Source organism: Bubalus bubalis, chromosome 21, assembly GCF_019923935.1.
Source record: "Bubalus bubalis isolate 160015118507 breed Murrah chromosome 21, NDDB_SH_1, whole genome shotgun sequence".
Lineage (NCBI taxonomy): Eukaryota > Metazoa > Chordata > Mammalia > Artiodactyla > Bovidae > Bubalus > Bubalus bubalis.
In genome coordinates this window covers 14,322,821-14,341,773 of record NC_059177.1, presented here as the reverse complement: position 1 = coordinate 14,341,773, position 18,953 = coordinate 14,322,821, and the positions used below count along the sequence as shown (strand labels likewise).

Here is an 18,953-nt window from a genome sequence, read left to right as displayed (position 1 = left end):
GCAGGTTAGACTGCCAGTAAGTGGTGAACCTAGGGGTCAAATCTAGGTCTCTAACTTCAGAACCCTTAGTCTGAACCCTAAATCACACTTCATCATTTAAATAAACAATGCCTAGGACTGGTGGGTTTCCAAATCCTCTTTCAGCTGTTACTGAGGGTTCATGAGTAGATTGTTTCATGTATATTCTTCATCTTTCCCAAAAGACTGCTGTTTCCCTCTGTGGTTTTATGACATTTTTCATCTGCATCTGAGAAGGGAGAATTTAATATTTGATTCTGGTAGTGTTGGATTTAAATTTCCTAAGCTGCTTTTTGGGGCTTTCCCAGTGGCTCAGCGGTAAAGAATCCTGCAGTGCAGAAGATCCAGGTTCAATCTGTGGGTTGGGAAGATCCCTTGGAGGAGGGCATGGCAACCCACTCCAGTATTCTTGCCTGGAGAATCCCATGGACAGAGGAGCCTGGCGGGCTCCAGTCCATAGGATTGCAAAGAGTTGGACACAACTGAAGTGACTGAGCATAGCATCTTCTTTAAAAAAAAATTGTGTTTAATTTTCTGAGTTATGATGAAGCAAGAAAGCCAATACTCAGGGTTCTGTAGTGAGATTATAAGAGGTACGGATGGAAATGCAAATTACATTGAATTTGTGTTTGAACATATTTGTTTCTTCACCTTATAGATACTCTTGGAAGGGCCTGGAACACTGAAGTTTAGTAATTTTTCCTTGGCCAAAGTGGAAGGTGAAAATTTGGAAGAGTTCTTCACCTTGGTGGCAGCAGAAGAAGGAGGAGGCGACAGCGGGGAGAATGTAGTGAAGAAAAGCATGAAAAGTAGAGTGAAAGGTATGAGGCGAGCTTCAAGGTCAGAAGTCCAGTGGTGGGCCGCCCAAGTCCCGTGTTTTGGAGAAAGTGTCCACCTTTCATGTTGCCAGCCAAATGATGTATTGAAAATAAATAATAAGGACCAGGAGAAGTCTGGATTTATGGATGGCTTTGTCTAGGACCTAAGGTTTTCCATGTGGATCTAATGCTGTTTAAAGCACAGGGAACCTCTGACAAAGCCTTCTCCTTCACTTCATCACTGACCGCTCGTTAGAATGTAAGGAAGGGGATTTTGTCTCCCTTCCTGGTGTATCCTCAGCACTTAACACCGGTGTCTGGCACACACCAGCAGCTCGGTACATATTTAGCATTGTTAAGGAGCTAATATTCTGCAAGTATGGAAGATTTTTAGGGGTGCATCCTTGGGAGGTGGTTTTGACAGATGGGGCCTAGGCTGTTACCTCGCTGTGCTTGAGGGGAGAGTGTGAAGTCAAATTTCTTTTTTTTTTCCTACTTTTTTTTTTTTTCTTTTGACCATGCCATGTGACATGTGGGATCCTAGTTCCTTGACCAGGAAGTCATATTTCTTATAGGAGAACTTTTGATAGAAGTGATAAAGATCTTTTCCCCTAAGTTCCTGGTGCAGTACTTGAGACTTTGGACCAGTGAGACTCACCAGGAAGCAAAAGGCACTGGGAGAGAGGGCGGCATCCCTGGGCCTGGTGGTCACATGGCCTTGATGACAAGAATGAGATAACGTGATAGGGAGCAGCAGGTTAACCAGAGGCCCATAAATGTGAGGAAAGAAATGTAACTTTCAGGGCTAGTGTTGAAGTAAAATTTCATGCCCAGGAAGAAGGCTCTTTAAATCCCCAAATACTGCATGGGATGACTGGCATCCTGTGAAAATGAGTATTGTAGACTACGCTTTTATTATAGAAAATGAGGGCGGTATGTTTCAGGAATGTACCTTTTGAAATAGTCCCTTCAAAAGGGGAAGAGGGCTGTGTTACAGAGAAATGTCAGTTTTTAGCAGTGATGCTTGGTCACTTCTGAGTTGAATCCAAGAACAATTCCCATGGGGGAGCACGTTAACCTCTTTCCTAGTGACTGGTGATTACTCACTTCATGGGAAGGACATTCTCATTGGAAGATAGGAAACCCTGGGTTTTGGCAGGTGTTCTGTAACTGCCCAACTCTTGGCTTACAGCATGTGAGGGTACTTTCCAGGCCTCAGCTGTTCATGTCAGTAAGCAGGGGTGCTTTCTAACTCTGGAATTTGGTATTTCTGGGTAATACTAGATTCTATCCAGTGTACATGGTAAACACTAGTACTGTTAACCAATGGCTGCCCGTTCCTCTTCTGGATACATGGTAGGTTTGCACCGTCCCTGCCACAGCTCACCAGGTGCCCACAGAAGTCTTTTCGAGTTGGGAGTTTTAAGAGCCCGTGTTAAGTTAACCACAGTCTTTGCCCCCACCTTGCTGACTGAGGAAGCTTGTACTGAAATGTAGCCTGGGTCTTGGATGGACTGACTATGAGGATCGAGGCCCGTTGGCTGACCTGTAGGCGATGTGTAGTTTCATGATGAAGAAACTTGTGCAGTTAAGCCAGTGAGAATTTGGAGTGCTGACTTCTATATAACTTAATCTGTCCTAATCAAGATATTGTTGATAACAATCAAAGGTTCTTTTCTTACAACTATTTGAATTGTTAATTTAAAAGAGTACACTTCAGTGTGCCACACCTCTTACTCAGGTGATTATTCAAAAGGTTTATACTTCAATACATTCTCACATATGCAGATAATACCGCTTTAATGGTAGCAAGTGAAGAGAAACTAAAGAGCCTCTTAATGAGGTGAAAGAGGAGAGTGAAAAAGCTGGCATAAAACTCAGCATTCAAAAAACTAAGATCATGGCATCGAGTCCCATCAGTTCATGGCAAATAGAAGAGGAAAGAATGGAAGCAGGGACAGATTTTATTTTCTTGGGCACCAAAATCATGGCAGATGATGACTGCAGCCATGGAATTAAAGGATGCTTACTTCTTGGAAGGAAAGCTATGATAAACCTAGACAGCATATTAAAAAGCAGAGACGTCACTTTGCCTACAAAGGTCTGTCTAGTCAAAGCTGTGGTTTTTCCAGTAGTTGTGTATGGATGTGAGAGTTGGACCATAAAGAAGGCTGAGTGCCAAAGAATTGATGCTTTTGAACTGTAGTGCTGGAGAAGACTCTCGAGAGTCCCTTGGACAGCAAGGAGATCAAACCAGTCAATCCTAAAGGAAATCAGTTCTGAATATTCATTGGAAGGACTGTTGCTGAAGCTGAAACTCTTAATACTTTGGACCCTGATGTAAAGAGCCGACTTGTTGGAAAAAAACCCTGATGCTGGGAAAGATTGAAGGAGATTCTCTATGGCAAGAATACTGGGGTGGGCTGCCAAGATCTCCTCCAAGGGATCTTCCCAACCCAGGGATGGAACCCAGGTCTCCTGCGTTGCAGGTGAATTCTTTACTAACTGAGCCAAAGGAAGCCCTCTTAAAAGTAGAAAACATATAAAAGTGTGAAATATGCCTGAAGATCTGTTCATGTGCACGTTCTCTGATCTTTTTTCACTTCACCTAGTCTTTCCAAGGTGTATTTGTGTTGGCAACGGTATGAATGCCTAACAAAACTGTCCTTTCACCTTTATTTTTAGGATCTCTTACCTATACAGCTCCAGAAATTGTGAGGGGTACCGACTTCTCCATCACCAGTGACCTCTGGTCCTTGGGCTGCCTGCTCTATGAAATGTTTTCAGGTGATTACATTCTGGTTCAGTTTAAAATCAGAGCTGGACACACATACATAATGGTTACATACGTAGTTTGCAAAGAGTTTACCTGTAAGAGGTGAAAAAGCTGATTTTTCTAAGTTTTTCTGTATACTGATTTTTGCTGACTTGCTTGGTTGTCTCAGCATGTGCAGGTTTTTAGGAACTTTTGACAAGGAGGTATTTTTCATGGTAATCAGTTGGAATGTTGAAATATGCCTAACTGTTGAAAACTGATTATTCGTAGAACATCTTGTAAAGGTACCTTTGACTGTGAATTTTCAGATGTGTCCAGTGGCCCGTGCAACTCTTGGAGTATGGTTATCCATAAGTGAATTTTGATTTTTAGGATGATAAATTTTCAATTGTAGAAATATAAAAATATATAGACAGTGTGTGTGGTATATACCCAGCATTCAGTAATTAATTATGCTATATATGTATATATTTCCTATAAATTATGTAGTCTTGAACTGTCTATAGTTGAGATTTATTAAGAATTATTGGTGGTAGCAAACTGTTGTTTAATTTTGCAAGTTTTCGTTTGATTTAAGGAAAGCCTCCATTCTTCTCAGAATGTGTCTCAGAACTAATTGAAAAGATTTGTTATGAAGATCCTTTGCCACCTATTCCAAAAGGTAGGATTTCTTTTTTATTATAAATGTAGTCGATTTACTACACGGACCAACGATGCACTTTTATCCCAGAGTGTTTCTGTGGATTCATAACCCCTCAAATTTGTGTTTTCTGAGTAGTCAGAAATTGATATTTTTAGAAATGTTAGTATTCCCTTTGCCATTTTTAAAAAGATGCTGAAATGGAAAGCAGAGTACTATTAAATTCCCTCATTTAAAAATACAAATTATTTTGTCCTCCTATATCAAAAGAAGTCTGGTTTAAAGATTTAAAACTCAAACTTTTATGTCATTTTGTTGTGTTCATATGTCCATACCATTTACTTAATATGTACTCATGTCCCATGTTGTGTTTGAATAGGAACAAATCAAGCATTTCTCAGCCTTGTATCTTGAGAAATCAGAATGCTGCCATGATAAGCTCAAGTGTTTAAGCTCGATTTGGTTGCAGGGTTTTAAAAGTATTGAAAATTTACAAATTGTAATTAATGTGTTTACCATTAACAATTTTAAGGAAAGAAAAAGAAGGTACAAACATAATAAAACACTTTGCTACATTCCTCAAAAGATGTGGATCTTAAGACCCCAAAATGAATATAAGACTTTATGAAAAATAAGGTTGTGAGTTTTAAAAGAAAAAAGAATTCTCAATAATTGATGGAAGAAATAGGAATGCAGAATATTTTCAGTATTTTAAGAATCATCCTAGGTGAAAAAAACCAAAAAAATCTTGATATTTTGAAAGGGGTCTGTATTTCTTAAAAAGTATTTCTTTCTTCCTTTTTTTTTTTTCATTAACTTCAGTTTTCATAGAAATCAGTCATTCCTATTTCTTATAATGATGACTTCTGATTTTTTACTTGTTTAAGTACTCATAGCATTGAGTATTGTTTTCTTGTATAAGTTAAAGATGTTTATGCAGCGTAAAGAAATCTGAAAGTGAAGGTATCAAAGGTCTGGTCAAGAAAACCACTGGCGGCCCAAGGGTGATTATTTCACAGGGATCTTGTTCAGACTGTGGCCACAGTGTCTAATAGTACCATCTGTTTTGATGGCTTTGGCCATCATCTTCTGGGCCACTTCTTTTAATTATAGACTGATAATTTGACCAAGGTGTGCATCTGTCCAGTATAAAACGACAGAGCACTTGGAGATGAATGGAATTTGACAGTGTCATAATATTGTGATGTTTATTCTTTTCCTGTTAAAAATCTTTGAAATGAAGTGGGTACAAGTACTGTAGTCACAGTATATTATCAAGCAAAGCTGGTTAAGAATGCCTCAGAAAATGGAACATAATTAATAGTTGAAGACAAGGGTGTGAGCTCATGATCCTTACGGGGTTGTAAAGAGAAAGTTTAGAGGTTAGTCAGAACTTAGTTTTTGAGATACATGTTTTATCGTGGTCCAGGGACAAAGTTTAAAATTTTTGTTCCCCCCCTCTATTAAGTGGAGGCTTTATTGTTACTTGTGTATTCCATGTTCTCTTAAAAATAATTGATGTGCTTAAAATCCTGTTATTATAATGTTGATGCAGGGTGTGTTTTCAGTTACTTAACCACTTCTCTTTTTTGGGTACTATTTTGTGTCTAGATTCTTCTTGTCCTAAAGCTTCTTCAGATTTTATTAATTTGCTTGATGGTTTGCTTCAAAAAGACCCTCAGAAAAGGTATGTATGGGTAATATTTTAACATGAATGAGCAGTGGAATCTTTTTTTTTTTCCTTTGGTGTACTTCTAAAATTGTACTGTTTTTATTATAGAAAGAACTGTTCAAAGGATCTCTCTTTTTTGGGGGGGAAAAAAAGAAATCTGAGTCTACATTGAGTGGCTGCTGTTTGCAGGTGTATTTAATCAGGAGATATTTTAAAAGTCAGTTTTACTTCTAATGTAGCACGTACTTGCCTCATAGGTTGACAGATTTCCTTGTAACTCCCCAAATCCAAGGAGTACACTTTTTTGTTTCCATTGTGGATTTCAGGCTAAAACTGTCTTGGACTACCCCACTGTGGATGTGTTGTCAAGATACTTAATGTAATAATGACTAACGGAGCCCTATTTTAATGTGATGTGATTTATCAATATGATATTCCTGTCATACTGGGAATGTCAAGTGACGATCACAGGCACAGTGTGAATGTTCTGTGTGGCAGGGATGGCAGAAAGTTAGAAATCTTTATGATACAGAGTAGGGGAGGGCAGAAGGGAGTAGGGAATGAAGGTGGGGGTCTCCCTGGCCTGGAAGACAAGAGAAACTAGTTTCTGGTTCTCCCACTAGTTATCTTGAGGTTTTCGACAAATGTTTGGGGTCTCTACTTCAGGGTGTAAAATGAATAAATTTAGTATAGCATGTAATGTATCAGCATTAAATATGAGAGAAACTATACAGAAGAAAATGTTTATACTTGAATAAATTATAAGACACTGCTGTATTTGCTTGCAATAGAATGCTTTTAGGATAAGTGTTACGTTGGTGGATAATCTCCCAGATTTTTTGGATAAGATATAAATATGCTTAATTTTAGGAACTTAAATAAGTTTAGGATATTTTTTATGTATTTATATTCCATATGAAATACTTTTTTGTATAAATGGGACCACCCCACAACCTAGTTTCTTTATATATCTGCTTGGTCATTTTATTTTTTCACTTGGTCATTTTAAGTGGCTGCTGAATGTACATGCAATAATGTATGATAACAACATTCAGAGTGCTTTTTTTTTTTTTTGAGAGTGCTTCTTGATTTAGAGTATCATATATACTGACTGCTATAGTAAATATGTTTTTGTCTCGTTTTGTTTTTGTTCACTTAAGAAGTTATCTCCTTTGAATAAGTTTCTCAAGATGGGATTGCTGGCCAAAGACTAATAAGAACATTAAAAATGTGGACACATTTGCTGATCCCAGGAACATGGGAAGGTTTATACTTCCAGCAATTTTAGAAAGCTCCTTCCCTCCCATTGTTAAATACAGTGGGCTTTGTTGATCTTACACATTTTTTGCTACTTTGGTAGATGAAAAAGAAATTCCATTTTATTGGCAATTTTAATTGTTAGTGAATTTTAGGAGCCATTTGTATAAAAGGGATATATCCTTGTGGCTGCCAGTTCTTTATCGCTTGTATTTTAATTTCAACCAAGGTAGTTTGAATTTCATTTCCTAAATTTTGAATAATTAGATATAAATTACTATCTTTTTTGAATTTTAGGGTTAATCATTTTGAGTCTGAGTATACCTCAGGTATAATTGATCAGTAGTAAAACATAGTGCTTTGAAAGTAAGTCTAGTGTTCAGATACGGCCTGAAGTCATCTTAATGTGGGTGATCTAATTAAATAATGTTTTGACTCCTAAACAGAGATGTGACTGTGTATAGTCATGAGGTTGATAAGCTTGTTTATTTCTGAATGAACTTCTAAAAGTGAAGTTACAAAATTGGCAGGGCAGGAATAGAGATGCAGATACAGAGAACAGACTTTGGACCCAGCTAGGGAAGGAGAGGGTGGATGAATTGAGACAGTAGCACTGAAACATGTGCTAACGCATGTGTAAAATAGAAGCTAATGGGCAGCTGCTCTATGACACAGGGAGTTCCGTGCCCTACTCTCTGACAACTTACAGGGGTGGGTTAGGGGAAAAGGGATTTCAGGAGGGAGGGGACATGTGCACTTATGACTGATTCACATTGTTATATGGCAGAAGCCATCACAATATTATAAAGCAGTTATCCTCCAGTTAAAAATTAGGAAAAGAATTTAAAAAATAGATAATAAAAAGGAATATGTGAAACGGATCTGATATGTATAACTTGGACATGTCCTGGGAATTCTCTGTGGTAAATCATATTAAAATAGATTTTAAACATTTCTGTTTTATAAAGACTGACTTGGGCAGACCTGCTGCAGCATTCATTTTGGAAGGACGCTTTTGCTAGAAATGATCAGGACTCAAGCACTGAGGATTCCAACGTCAGGTAGTACAAGCTGATCTTTGTGTGGGGGGCATGGTTATTAAGCACTTGGCACATTACTATGATTGCAGCCTCAATGATGTGAATTTCTGTACTTTTCATAATAGAAAATCAAGCGTTTGTTTAATTAAAGGTTGCTTAAAGAGTTTAGTCATGACATTTTGTGTGCTTGACTTTGCTCATTCTCTGGTCAGTTGTTTTTTCTCCAGGCAGGGTTTTAGTCCTGTGGTCATTAGTCCTGTTCACCTGGACTCCCACCTTGTCAGCACACGGTAGGATCTCGTTTCCCTCTTTGAAATTAGGTGTAGTCCTGTGACTTGCTGTGGCTGATGAAATGTGAGCAGAACTGATGTGTTATTTCTGGGTAGAAACTCAAAGAGCCAGGGTGTGATTTGCTACCTTTCTTTCTCCTGATGAGGTGATCAGGAAGAAAATGTCCAGATGGAGTTGCCTTCAGGCTGCGTCTTTAGTGACCACGATGAGCACAGCTTTCCTGCCTGCCTGCGGTGGCTGTGTGCACGAGTGAGACATAAAGCTAGGAGAGTCTAAGTCACTAGCATTTTTGGATCATGTTAGCACAGCATAACCTAGCTCATCCTGACTAATATACTTCATTTTTATTATTAAGTCTTCTTAGACCAGGACACTTACAAAAGTGATGGTGTTTTGAAAAGAACAAGGTGAAAAGTAGATGAGCCAAAGTACAGATAATCGACTCCTCCTCTCTCCACTTCATTCAGTGATAATGGTTGTTTGATTCTTAATTTTAATCTTGTCAATTTAGTGTACTGGATAGAGAAATCTGAATTCTATATAAGGTCTCTCTCAAGCTTTGGTTTCTGTGATCCACTGAGCTTCAGCTGTTTTCACACTTCAGGCTCTATGAAGAGTACAGAAACTGGGCTTGGGTCCTTGTCCATCAGTGTCAGCAAGTCCTAGGACACCTTGCACCTTAGTATGCCACCTTCCTTTTGATCTGTATGCCTTTTCTTTCTTATTGGCCTTGCAAGGACTTTTTTTTAGCATGGTAATGAATGAGGTAATGAAAGAGTGGGACACAACTGAGCAACTGAACTGAGTGTATGAGGGGTGGTGAGAATGAACACCATTGCCTGGTTTCTGATTTTAGAATGCATTCAGCCTTTCTGCATTAAGTACGATGGGCTTCCCTGATGGTGCTAGTGGTAAAGAACCTGCCTGCCAGTGCAGGAGATGCAAGAGCCATGGGTTCGATCCCTGGATCAGGAAGATCCCTTGGAGAAGGAAAATGGCAACCCACTCCAGTATTCTTGGCTGGAGAATCCCCATGGACAGAGGATCCTGGTAGGCTACAGACCTCAGGGTCTCAAGAGTTGGGTACAACAGAGCATGCACACATGTGCGCGTGTGTGTGCGCATGCACACACACACACACGATGAGCTGGAGGGTTTTGTAACTTCCCTTTTTCAGTTGGAAACGAATGTTGTTAATAAACGTCAAATGCCTTTTTGTATCAGTAGATATGATCATGTGGTTTCTCTCCTTTAGAGTCTCTTTATGGACTCTTACATAAATTGGTTTTCAAATATTGAGGCAACCTTGCCTTCCCACTGTGAGCCACACTTCCTCATGGTGTATGCTTTTATGTCTTGATGGATGTCTTTGAGACCAAGTGACAGGAGGATGATGAGAGAGGAAAAATAAGAGAACAGAGAGATTTGCCTCACATTCTTGGGATCATAGCTCTCTGTTTAGAAAAGAGGATGTTTCTCCCACAGGATTTTAGGCGTGGGCCAGAAGTGTGTGCTGCAAGATTACCTGGAGGCTGGGACAGGACAAAAGGGAATAAGAAAAACCAAAAACCAAACAAAAAACTAGGGTATTTCCCCTGCTCTGACCCTTAGGGATTCCCTTTCCTGTTCCTTGGAACAGAAATAGAGGACTTCTCGTGGGGCTCCTTTGAGCCCAGGGCTGGCGACACTGGAAGGGCGGAAATGAAAGGGAAGCTCATCGCTGGCTCACTGATGCGTCGAGTGCTGGTTTACTCCTCCTGTTGGCCCGCTGCTATGTATTTTTCAGGGGTAAATTTTATAGGCGTCTTAGTGCCTTGCACACAGTGAGAGCTCATTTCAGTTACTCAATGAAAAATACTACCTTTCTAATTCCATAGTTTGGCCAAATGTCCTGTGCAACTTAAGTATCTTTGCCAGCCTCTTGTTCGACACAGAAAACTATAGAAAGCTCAGTAGTAAGCTTGATTGAGTTGAGTTTCTCTTGTTAAACAGCAGAAACATGGAATATTCTGGGTCCCAAGATGCCACGGAACTTCTGAAGAGCCCTCAAGGTGGACAAGCAAAGGGGGAGAAAAGTGGGCAGCGACTCAGTCACTCCTTCAGGCTGGGTGAGCTTGCGTTTGACCATGTTCCTGCTCCGAACACTGTTTCTGACAGTCCCTAATCTGTGTTATCTGTCTCTTCAAATCTCTGTCTACGTCATGCCCTGCTCATATTTTTGTTCACTTAATGGATATTGTTTTACCTTCCTGCCACAGAAAATCCATCTGACTTGCGGCCTAAGAGTACCCTTGGGGGTCAATTGAATGAGTCCATGTTTCTTCTCAGGTATGTAAAATAACAGACTGGTAAGGAGTCCATGGGGGATGAAAGCTAAATTTTCTTAAAGTGTCTTGTCCTGGTGGTGAACCATGTTGCACAGAAGTAAAGGCCAGGGATAAACGCCACATTCCAATTTTGATCTCCTTGTAAGTTACTGTTCAGTGCTGGCCAGTGGAATGTAACTTCCCTTTGTATTTTCAAAATTTCTAACCAAGCCACCTTATCTTTTCTATTTATAAGGGTTAAAACTTCTTTATTTTGTACTTCTACTGCAAGTAAAATTGAATTTAAAATTTCAGAAGTCTGGCTCCTTTATTTGGATAAAGACTTATAGGAAAAAAACTGGTTGTGTTTTAAATATAATTTTATCTGGGAGGGAGGCTTAAACAGGATTTTCAATCATTAAAATAATAAAATCAGAATGGTATTTTAAAGTGATTAGGCCAATGTATTTAAAATTTTAATAATGTGTAAATATTAAGTGTTATAGTTTATTTATAGGTTCAGCCTCATAGTTTAATTTCATGACATAGGAGTTATAATAATAAACTAAAATTTCCTGATTTGTTTTACCCATATTTAAATATAAAGTATGTTAAATTTATCTATGCATCTTAGGCATTTAAGTTCAGTTAAAAAAAAATTTGTACAGTCTCTGGTAAATTTTGTGACCCAAGTAAGTAGTTGTTTAATGAATGAATACAAAGGCAGGTAAGTGGAGGAGAGGTGATATTTGGAAATTTGAAGGAATTCATCACCAAAAGACCATAATGATTTAAATGGAAGAATTTCTTAAAATGCCAAAAACTCAAACTCAGAGACCTGGATGTAATGGAGTGGCCCCCAGAGTATGGCATCCATTGATAAGGGTGGGAGAAATCATTAAAAACAGATGAGGATTATAGCTTGTTGCTTAAGTAGGTACCACAGTAATTTACCAGTTCAAACATTTTATGAAATAAAGTTATAAACATTTTCCATGCTTTGTAGAATATCTGAGCTATTTTATTAATGTAAATCCTGCCTAGATCAGCAGACATTAAAAAAATAATATTTTTTAAGCTTCTAGTTAAAACAAAATACTGTATATAGCATGCCATGCCATGCCCAATTGATCAGTTGTGGTCAGCTCTTTGTGTCCCCATGAACTATAGCCCACCAGGCTCCTCTGTCCTTGGGATTTCCCAGGCAAGAATACTGGAGCAGGTTGCCATTTCCTACTCCAGAGGATCTTCCTAACCCAGGGATCGAACTAGGATCTCTTGTGTTTCCTGCATTGTGTCTCCTTGTTCTTTACTGCTCATGCCGCCTGGGAAGCCCCTTGAATAATGTTAACCGGTGTGCATTTTTCAGTTCTCGTCCTACTCCAAGAACCAGCACGGCAGTGGCATTAAGTCCTGGTGATGCTGTGACTCAGAGTTCACCACAGAAGACTTCTCCCTTGACCAAAGTAAGCAAAGATAGAATTTTTCATTTTTTTTCTTATGCAAGATAACAGAGACTCACAAGAATAATTGCAAGTTAATCTGTGAACTATGTTTGTAATTGCAAGATTTACAATTAAGTCATCTTCCTTGATTATCACTGGTTTTTCTAGTAAGTACTCTTAAGAGAGAGGTGCTTCATAGGTGTTTTCTTGATAGCAGCTTTATTGAGATGTAATTGACACACCATGCAATTCACCCATTTAGAGTGTATAATTCAGAGGCTTTTAGCATACTCAGAGTTATGCAGTCATCACCACAGTTAATCTCATCATCCCACAGAGAAGCCCTGTTTACCCATTAGCAGTCACTCCTGTTTTCTTCCAGTTTCTCTAACATTTTGCTCTAGGCAACCACTAATCTGCTTTCTGTCTTTATAAATATGCCTTTAAATGGATCATACAATATGGGATCCTTTGTGACTGTCTTTTTTTACTTAATGTAATGTTTTTTAAGATTCATCCAAGGTGCAGCATGTATCAATACTGTATTCCTTGTTATTGCCTGATAATATTCTGTTGTGTATACCATATTTTATGTTTCCATTCATCAGTCTGTGGACATTTGGGTGGTTTTCTTTTGGCTCTTCTGAGTGATGCTGCTATGAACGGTTGTGTACATTTCTGTGTGGGTATGTATTCTATGCTACATCATATGATAACTCTTTTTAACCTTTTGAAGACCTGCCGAATCGTTTCCCAAAGCAGCTGCACCGTTTTACATTCTCAGCACCAGTGTGTGAGGGGTCCAGTTTTCACATACTTACCAAGACTTGTTACTGCCTGCCAGTCAGTAGATTTTAAAATTGTGGTAAAATATACATTACATAAAATTGACCATTTTAGCCATTTTTTAGTGTGAGTTCAGTGGCATATAGTGTTGATACAGTCACATTGTTATGTAACCGTCAGTACTACGCGTTCCCCACTTTCCCCAGACCCTGACAACAGCTCTTCTACTTTCTGCTTCTGTGCATTTGCCTAGTAAACTTACGTAAGTGGAATCACACAGTAGTTGTCCTTTAGTATCTGGACTATTTCATTTAGCATAATGTCTTCATGGTCCATCTGTCTTGTAGCCTGTATCAGAATTTCATTCCTTTTTCAGGCTGAGAAATATCCATTGTGTGTTTGTACTAATTTATTCACTCATCTTTTGATAGACACTTGGGTTGCTTCAACCTTTTGGCGATTGTAAACAGTGCTGCCCTTGTCTCTCTTTTATTATAGCCACTCTAGTGGGTGTCAGATTAGATCTCACTGTGGTTTTGATTTCATTTCTTCGTTGGCTAATAATACTGAGCATCTGTTTGAGTGCTTATTGGGAATATATGTCTTCTTTGGAAGAATGTTTATGTAATCCTTTTGCCCATTATTGAGTTGTAGGAATTCTTTATATATTTTAGATATATGATTATAAACGTTTTCTTCCATTCTGTGAATTGTTCTTTCACTTTCTTGATGGTGTCCTTTGAACCACAAATGTTTTGAATTTTGCTATAGACCAGATTGTCTTTTTTATGTTGGTTGTTGCCTGTACCCTTGGTGTCATAACTAAGAAACAGTTGCCAGCTCTCAGGTCATGAAGGTTTATTTCTATGCTTGTCGGTCTGCAATCCATCTTGAGTTAGTTTTTGTATATGCCACGAGGTAAGGAGGTCCGTCCAACTTCTTTGGTTTACATGTGGACATCCAGTTGCCTCAGCACCATTTGTTTAGAAGGCTCTTCCTTCCCCATTTAAATGCTTGGAATTCTTGTTGAATATTGTGCTTAGTCACTCAGTCGTATCCGACTTTTTCCAGCCCCATGGATTGCAGCCCACCCTGATCTTCTGTCCATGGAATTCTCCAGGCAAGAATACTGGAGTGGGTAGCCATTCCCTTCTCCAGGGGATCTTCCTGACCCAGGAATTGAACCGGAGTCTCCTACATTGCAGGAGGATTCTTTACCAGCTGACCTATCAGGGAAGCCCTGTTGAATATTAATTAACTTAAATCAAAGGTTTATTTCTGGACTCCAAGTTCTGTTCCACTGACTGATTCTTCCCTCATGCTAGTAGCACAGTGTCTTGGGCACTGTGACTTTTTAGTAAGTTTTGAAATTAGGAAGTATGATTCTTGAATTTGTTCTTTTTCAAGGTTTTTTTTTTTTTTTTTTTCTTGGTCTATTCTGGGTCTCTCAAATTTCCATCAGAATTTTAGGATCATTTCACCAGGTTTTGAAAAGAAGCCATCTGGGATTGTGAGAACAATTATGTTGATTATCTAGGTCAATTTGGGGAGTATTGCCATGTTAGCAGTATAAAGTTTGCTTTCATGGATACGGGATCTCTTTCTACTTATTTAGGCCTTCTTTAGTTTCTTTCAATCATAGTTGTTTTGAATGCAGAAATATTTTGAATTAAATATTTTTCCATGTTATCTTTTATTGTACTTTTTGCTTGGTAGATATAATTGCTTTTAATTCTTACCATAATTTTTATGTAATGGGAAATGCATTTGAACCATGTGAAACTTAATTTTGCATTGAAATGAAATGGTAAAAGGTTATAATAAAATCTCCCTGTGCTAATACATGTTTCGTTAAATGTGAGATATGGAATCAGTGTAAAAGTAAAAAGATGCATTCTGAAATGTGATAAATGTTCAATTTCTCTTGCCAGATGTTTATTGTAGAGGAGTGTATGTAATCATCTTATTGAGAATATTCAAGCACTAATTATAGAATTACTATAAGGGAGCTTAGATTTTATAATTCTTTAAATGATACCTGATGCTTTTTATTCAATTACAAAAATTTTAGAAAACTTGGAAAATGTAGAGGAGGACAAAGAGAACAAAAAACTGCTTGTAATTTAATTACTACCTAGAGTAACCACTGATTACATTTTGATATAACTACTTTTATATCTATACATGTATGTTCATTTTTAAACAAAGGGACATAATTTTATAAAAGTTTTTTTCATTTAATAAGACCTCATTGTACCTTTTGATTAATTTATTCCTGAGCATTTTATTTAACAGTTTATTTTTTGCTACTGTCATTGATACATGGTATTTTTATAATCTGTTTTTATGCATACATTCACTGTATATGTATGAAATTAATTTTTACATATATAGTTTTCTAATTGGTCTACTTTACTAATTCTTAGATTATTTTAAAAGTTTTTCAGTTGATTTCATCTTGGCTTTCCTTTTGAGTTTTTCTGTTTTGAAAGTCTGTGTTCTTAAATTTTTTTTAAACAATTTTTAAAAAGTTCCTCCTAATTCTTCATGAGTCTCTAATATTCTGTCTTCTAAGTTGCAAAGTGGTGGTTGTGGTTTCCAGGAACTTTATTAGCTAATTATTCTGTCCTTTACCTTAGTTTTGAATTGTTTATTTTTCTATATATTTTTCACTTTACTGATTTGATTTTCTGGTTATCAGTTTGTTGGTCAGAGTTTCAGTGGACATTCTTGATGCGTAAATCCAATTTATTTTTTTTCTGATGTGAAATACTTAAGGCAACAGCACTAGGAATAAAAATTGAATTTAAGAAGAGCACAAAGAAGCATCTTGAATAACTGAAGGGGAACATCTAGTTATTCGTTTTCATTATGTATCAATTCCACTTTGGGATTTATAAAGATATAGGCGTTTAATACCTACTTCAGCCTGGAATTTTTTTATACTGTAATTTAAGCTTTATATTGACTATTTGGTAAAGCAGAAATAGATTAATTTTTGGTGGATGAAAGATAAAAAACGTGCTGGTAATTGTAAGATGAGTTTGCCTCTTCATAGTTGAGCACATCAGACTATCAAAGATCTGTTTCGTAGTTCTAACCAAGCTTTGTGGTGAACACAAGCAAGTCAGCTACTTGCTGTGAGCTTTGTTTTTTTCACCTGTAAAAACAGGAATAATAATGCAGTAGATATAGGGTTTTTGTGAACATCAGACGAGACTATCTGTGGAAGTGTTTTGAAGAGCAGTGGAGGTCCATCAATACAAGTGACCTTCTTCAGTGGAGTCTATTTAGCATGTTACTGACTCCGCCTCTTAAAACATGGGGCTTCCCAGGTGGCACTAGTGGGAAAGAATCTGCTTGCCAGTGCAGGAGATGCAAGAGAGGAGGGTTCAATCCTTGGGTTGGGAAGAGTGCCCGGAGGGGAGGGCACAGCAACCCACTCCAGTTTTCTTGTCTGGGAAATCCCATGGACAGAGGAACCTGGCAGGCTACAGTGCACAGGGTTGCAAAGAGTCGGACACCACTGAAGCAACTGAGCCCACGCAATCACAGAAACGGTCTAATTCTTGTTACTGTTCCAGATTGCAAGTGGCCACATGAGTCAGCAGGATCTGGAGTCCCGGATGAGAGAGCTTATCTACACAGACTCAGATCTTGTCATCACCCCAATCATTGACAATCCGAAGGTGCGGAAAGACCCCAAAGACACCCTAACACTCTGGGGCTGGAATCTGGGTGACGTTTTCATTCCCCATTCTTATCTTCTCCCCCGATTCTTGTGGTTGTCTGCTTTTCTTTCTTTCTTGCCACATGCCCATACTTACTTAGATGAATGACTGCAGACACGCTCCCTGATGGTGTGTGGTGAAGGCACATGTCAATGAGCAGCGCTCCCCGGCTGGGGTGGGGTGCTGATCACAGAGAGACCATAGCTCTCATAGGTGGTCAGGATTGCAGGGCAGATGATGGCGAGAGAAGGGGAGCTTGTGTGTAGCTTCTCTTAGTGTTAATATTGTACAGGACCATGGCATAAGGTTAGTAGAGCTAGGAGGCTGGCATTGGTACAGTGCGAGTAACTGCTGAACTTACTTGAATTTTATCACTTGGACCACTGGTGTCCCTTTTCTGTGCCAGGATCCCATGTTACAGTTGGGATCTTTTGCCTCCAATTGGTCCTTGTACTCCATGGTCTTATGGTAATTTCTTACTCTTTCCTTGTCTCTTATGATCTTGGGGTTCTCCGGTGGCTCAGACGGTAAAGCGTGCCTGTAGTGTGGGAAGTCTGGGTTTGATCCCTGGGTCAGGAAGATCCCCTGGAGGAGGAAATGGCAACCCACTCTAGTACTCTTGCCTGGAAAATTCCATGGATGGAGGAGCCTGGTGGGCTACAGTCCATGGGGCCTCAAAGAGTTGGATACGACCGAGTGACTTCACTTACGATCTTGATACTTTGAAGAGTACAGTACTGGGTAGGTATTTTGTAGAATGTCCCTCTGTTTGGGTTTGCCTAAGCATTTCTCATGATTACAGATGATGTTATGCATTTTTTGATGAGAATACTACCAGCAAGTTTTAAAAATGCTCCCTAGGGAGTTTTTGGAAACGTTAGACATAGAAATGAGGGTTGAATTTTTAAATTAAAAGTGTCACAATGAAGTCCCCCAGCTAACCCAAACTCATGGATCCAACTGCTACGTGTAGTCTTCATTTTGCTTGAGAAAACCATATGGTCTTCTGTTCAAGACCTCAGCCCACCTTCCAGCTCTTCCGTAAATCCTGACCACATCAAACCTAAAGTCCTTATTGATTCTCTAGTTTCTTAGAAACATTTCTCTGAAGTCTGTAATTATGTCCTGCCATGTTTGCATTCTAATATAAATATTTCATGATTTTTCTGCTGTTTAACAGATGTTTGTCTTATCTTTCCAACCAGAGTGTCAGCTCTCTGGCAGTTGGATCATGTCTTTGATGTGTTTCTCTCCCCCTTCCCACTTAGCATAGTGCTTTGCCTTGACAGGCAGCCAATAAAGATTTATTGAGTAACTTAATTTCTAACCTAGAAGTAAATTAGCTTAAGAGTAAGCCAAGATAGGGTGGACTGACTCTTTTCCATGAAGTTTTATTTTTTTGCAGACGTCAATTGAAATGATTTTATTTTACGCCTTATCACTCATATTTGTGCATTAGTCTGAAAGGGCTCTGTTGAATGCTTGTTCTTTTTGGTGTTACATTTTACGTTGTTCTTCTCTGTCCTTGTTGATTTGTAATGGCGTCACTGACTGACTCGATGGACATGAGTTTGAGTAAGCTCTGGGAGTTGGTGATGGACAGGGAAGCCTGGCGTGCTGCAGTCCATGGGGTCACAAAAGGGTGGACACGACTGAGCGACTGAATGGAACTGAATAGGAGATACATCAGGAGACAGATACCCATCTCAAAAGTTTTTTTTTTTTTTTTAACCACAGATTATGAAACAACCACCAATTAAATATGATCCAAAAATATTGCATCTACCAGCACATTCAGGTAGGATCCTAAAGGGCTTATCAAACACATAGATTCATGGCAGACAGATACAAATATAAAATTTAATTGTAAATGGAATATTTTATTTATGAATAGCTAAATTTTTATTTTCCTGCCAACTGGCTATTTTCCTGAGGCATTAAGAAACCAGCTATAATCCTCTTGTGCCAGCATTTGCCTTACTCAGCTGGGTCCAGGCTGCCATGGACTCTTCGGGGCAGGAAAGTTTCTGTGAAGCTGGGTGGGTTTTCCTGTTGTGTGTGTGGGCCCTTCTCCCGCCCTGGACCTTAAAAGCCAGTTGAATTTCCAACATTAATCGTGCTGTTGTGGGTACAGAGAGTTGGAAACCATAAGGAAGAATCGAGATTTACCTAA

General features: G+C 38.7%; 1 protein-coding gene across 10 annotated transcripts in view; it reads left to right on the top strand.

The window, feature by feature from the left end:
• ULK4 (unc-51 like kinase 4) overlaps window positions 1–18,953 on the top strand; it is a 505,777-nt gene that overhangs the window by 15,144 nt on the left and 471,680 nt on the right. For 9 of the 10 annotated variants that reach the window (XM_045163885.1, XM_045163880.1, XM_045163881.1 and 6 more), the window contains exons 5-14: window positions 677–839; window positions 3,522–3,623; window positions 4,190–4,273; window positions 5,864–5,939; window positions 8,150–8,242; window positions 10,505–10,620; window positions 10,771–10,840; window positions 12,188–12,284; window positions 16,634–16,738; window positions 18,518–18,578. In XM_045163885.1, coding sequence (XP_045019820.1) covers window positions 677–839; window positions 3,522–3,623; window positions 4,190–4,273; window positions 5,864–5,939; window positions 8,150–8,242; window positions 10,505–10,620; window positions 10,771–10,840; window positions 12,188–12,284; window positions 16,634–16,738; window positions 18,518–18,578 — 967 coding nt within the window. The remainder of the gene's footprint in view (window positions 1–676; window positions 840–3,521; window positions 3,624–4,189; window positions 4,274–5,863; window positions 5,940–8,149; window positions 8,243–10,504; window positions 10,621–10,770; window positions 10,841–12,187; window positions 12,285–16,633; window positions 16,739–18,517; window positions 18,579–18,953) is intronic. The other variant, XM_045163883.1, reaches the window with a different exon arrangement.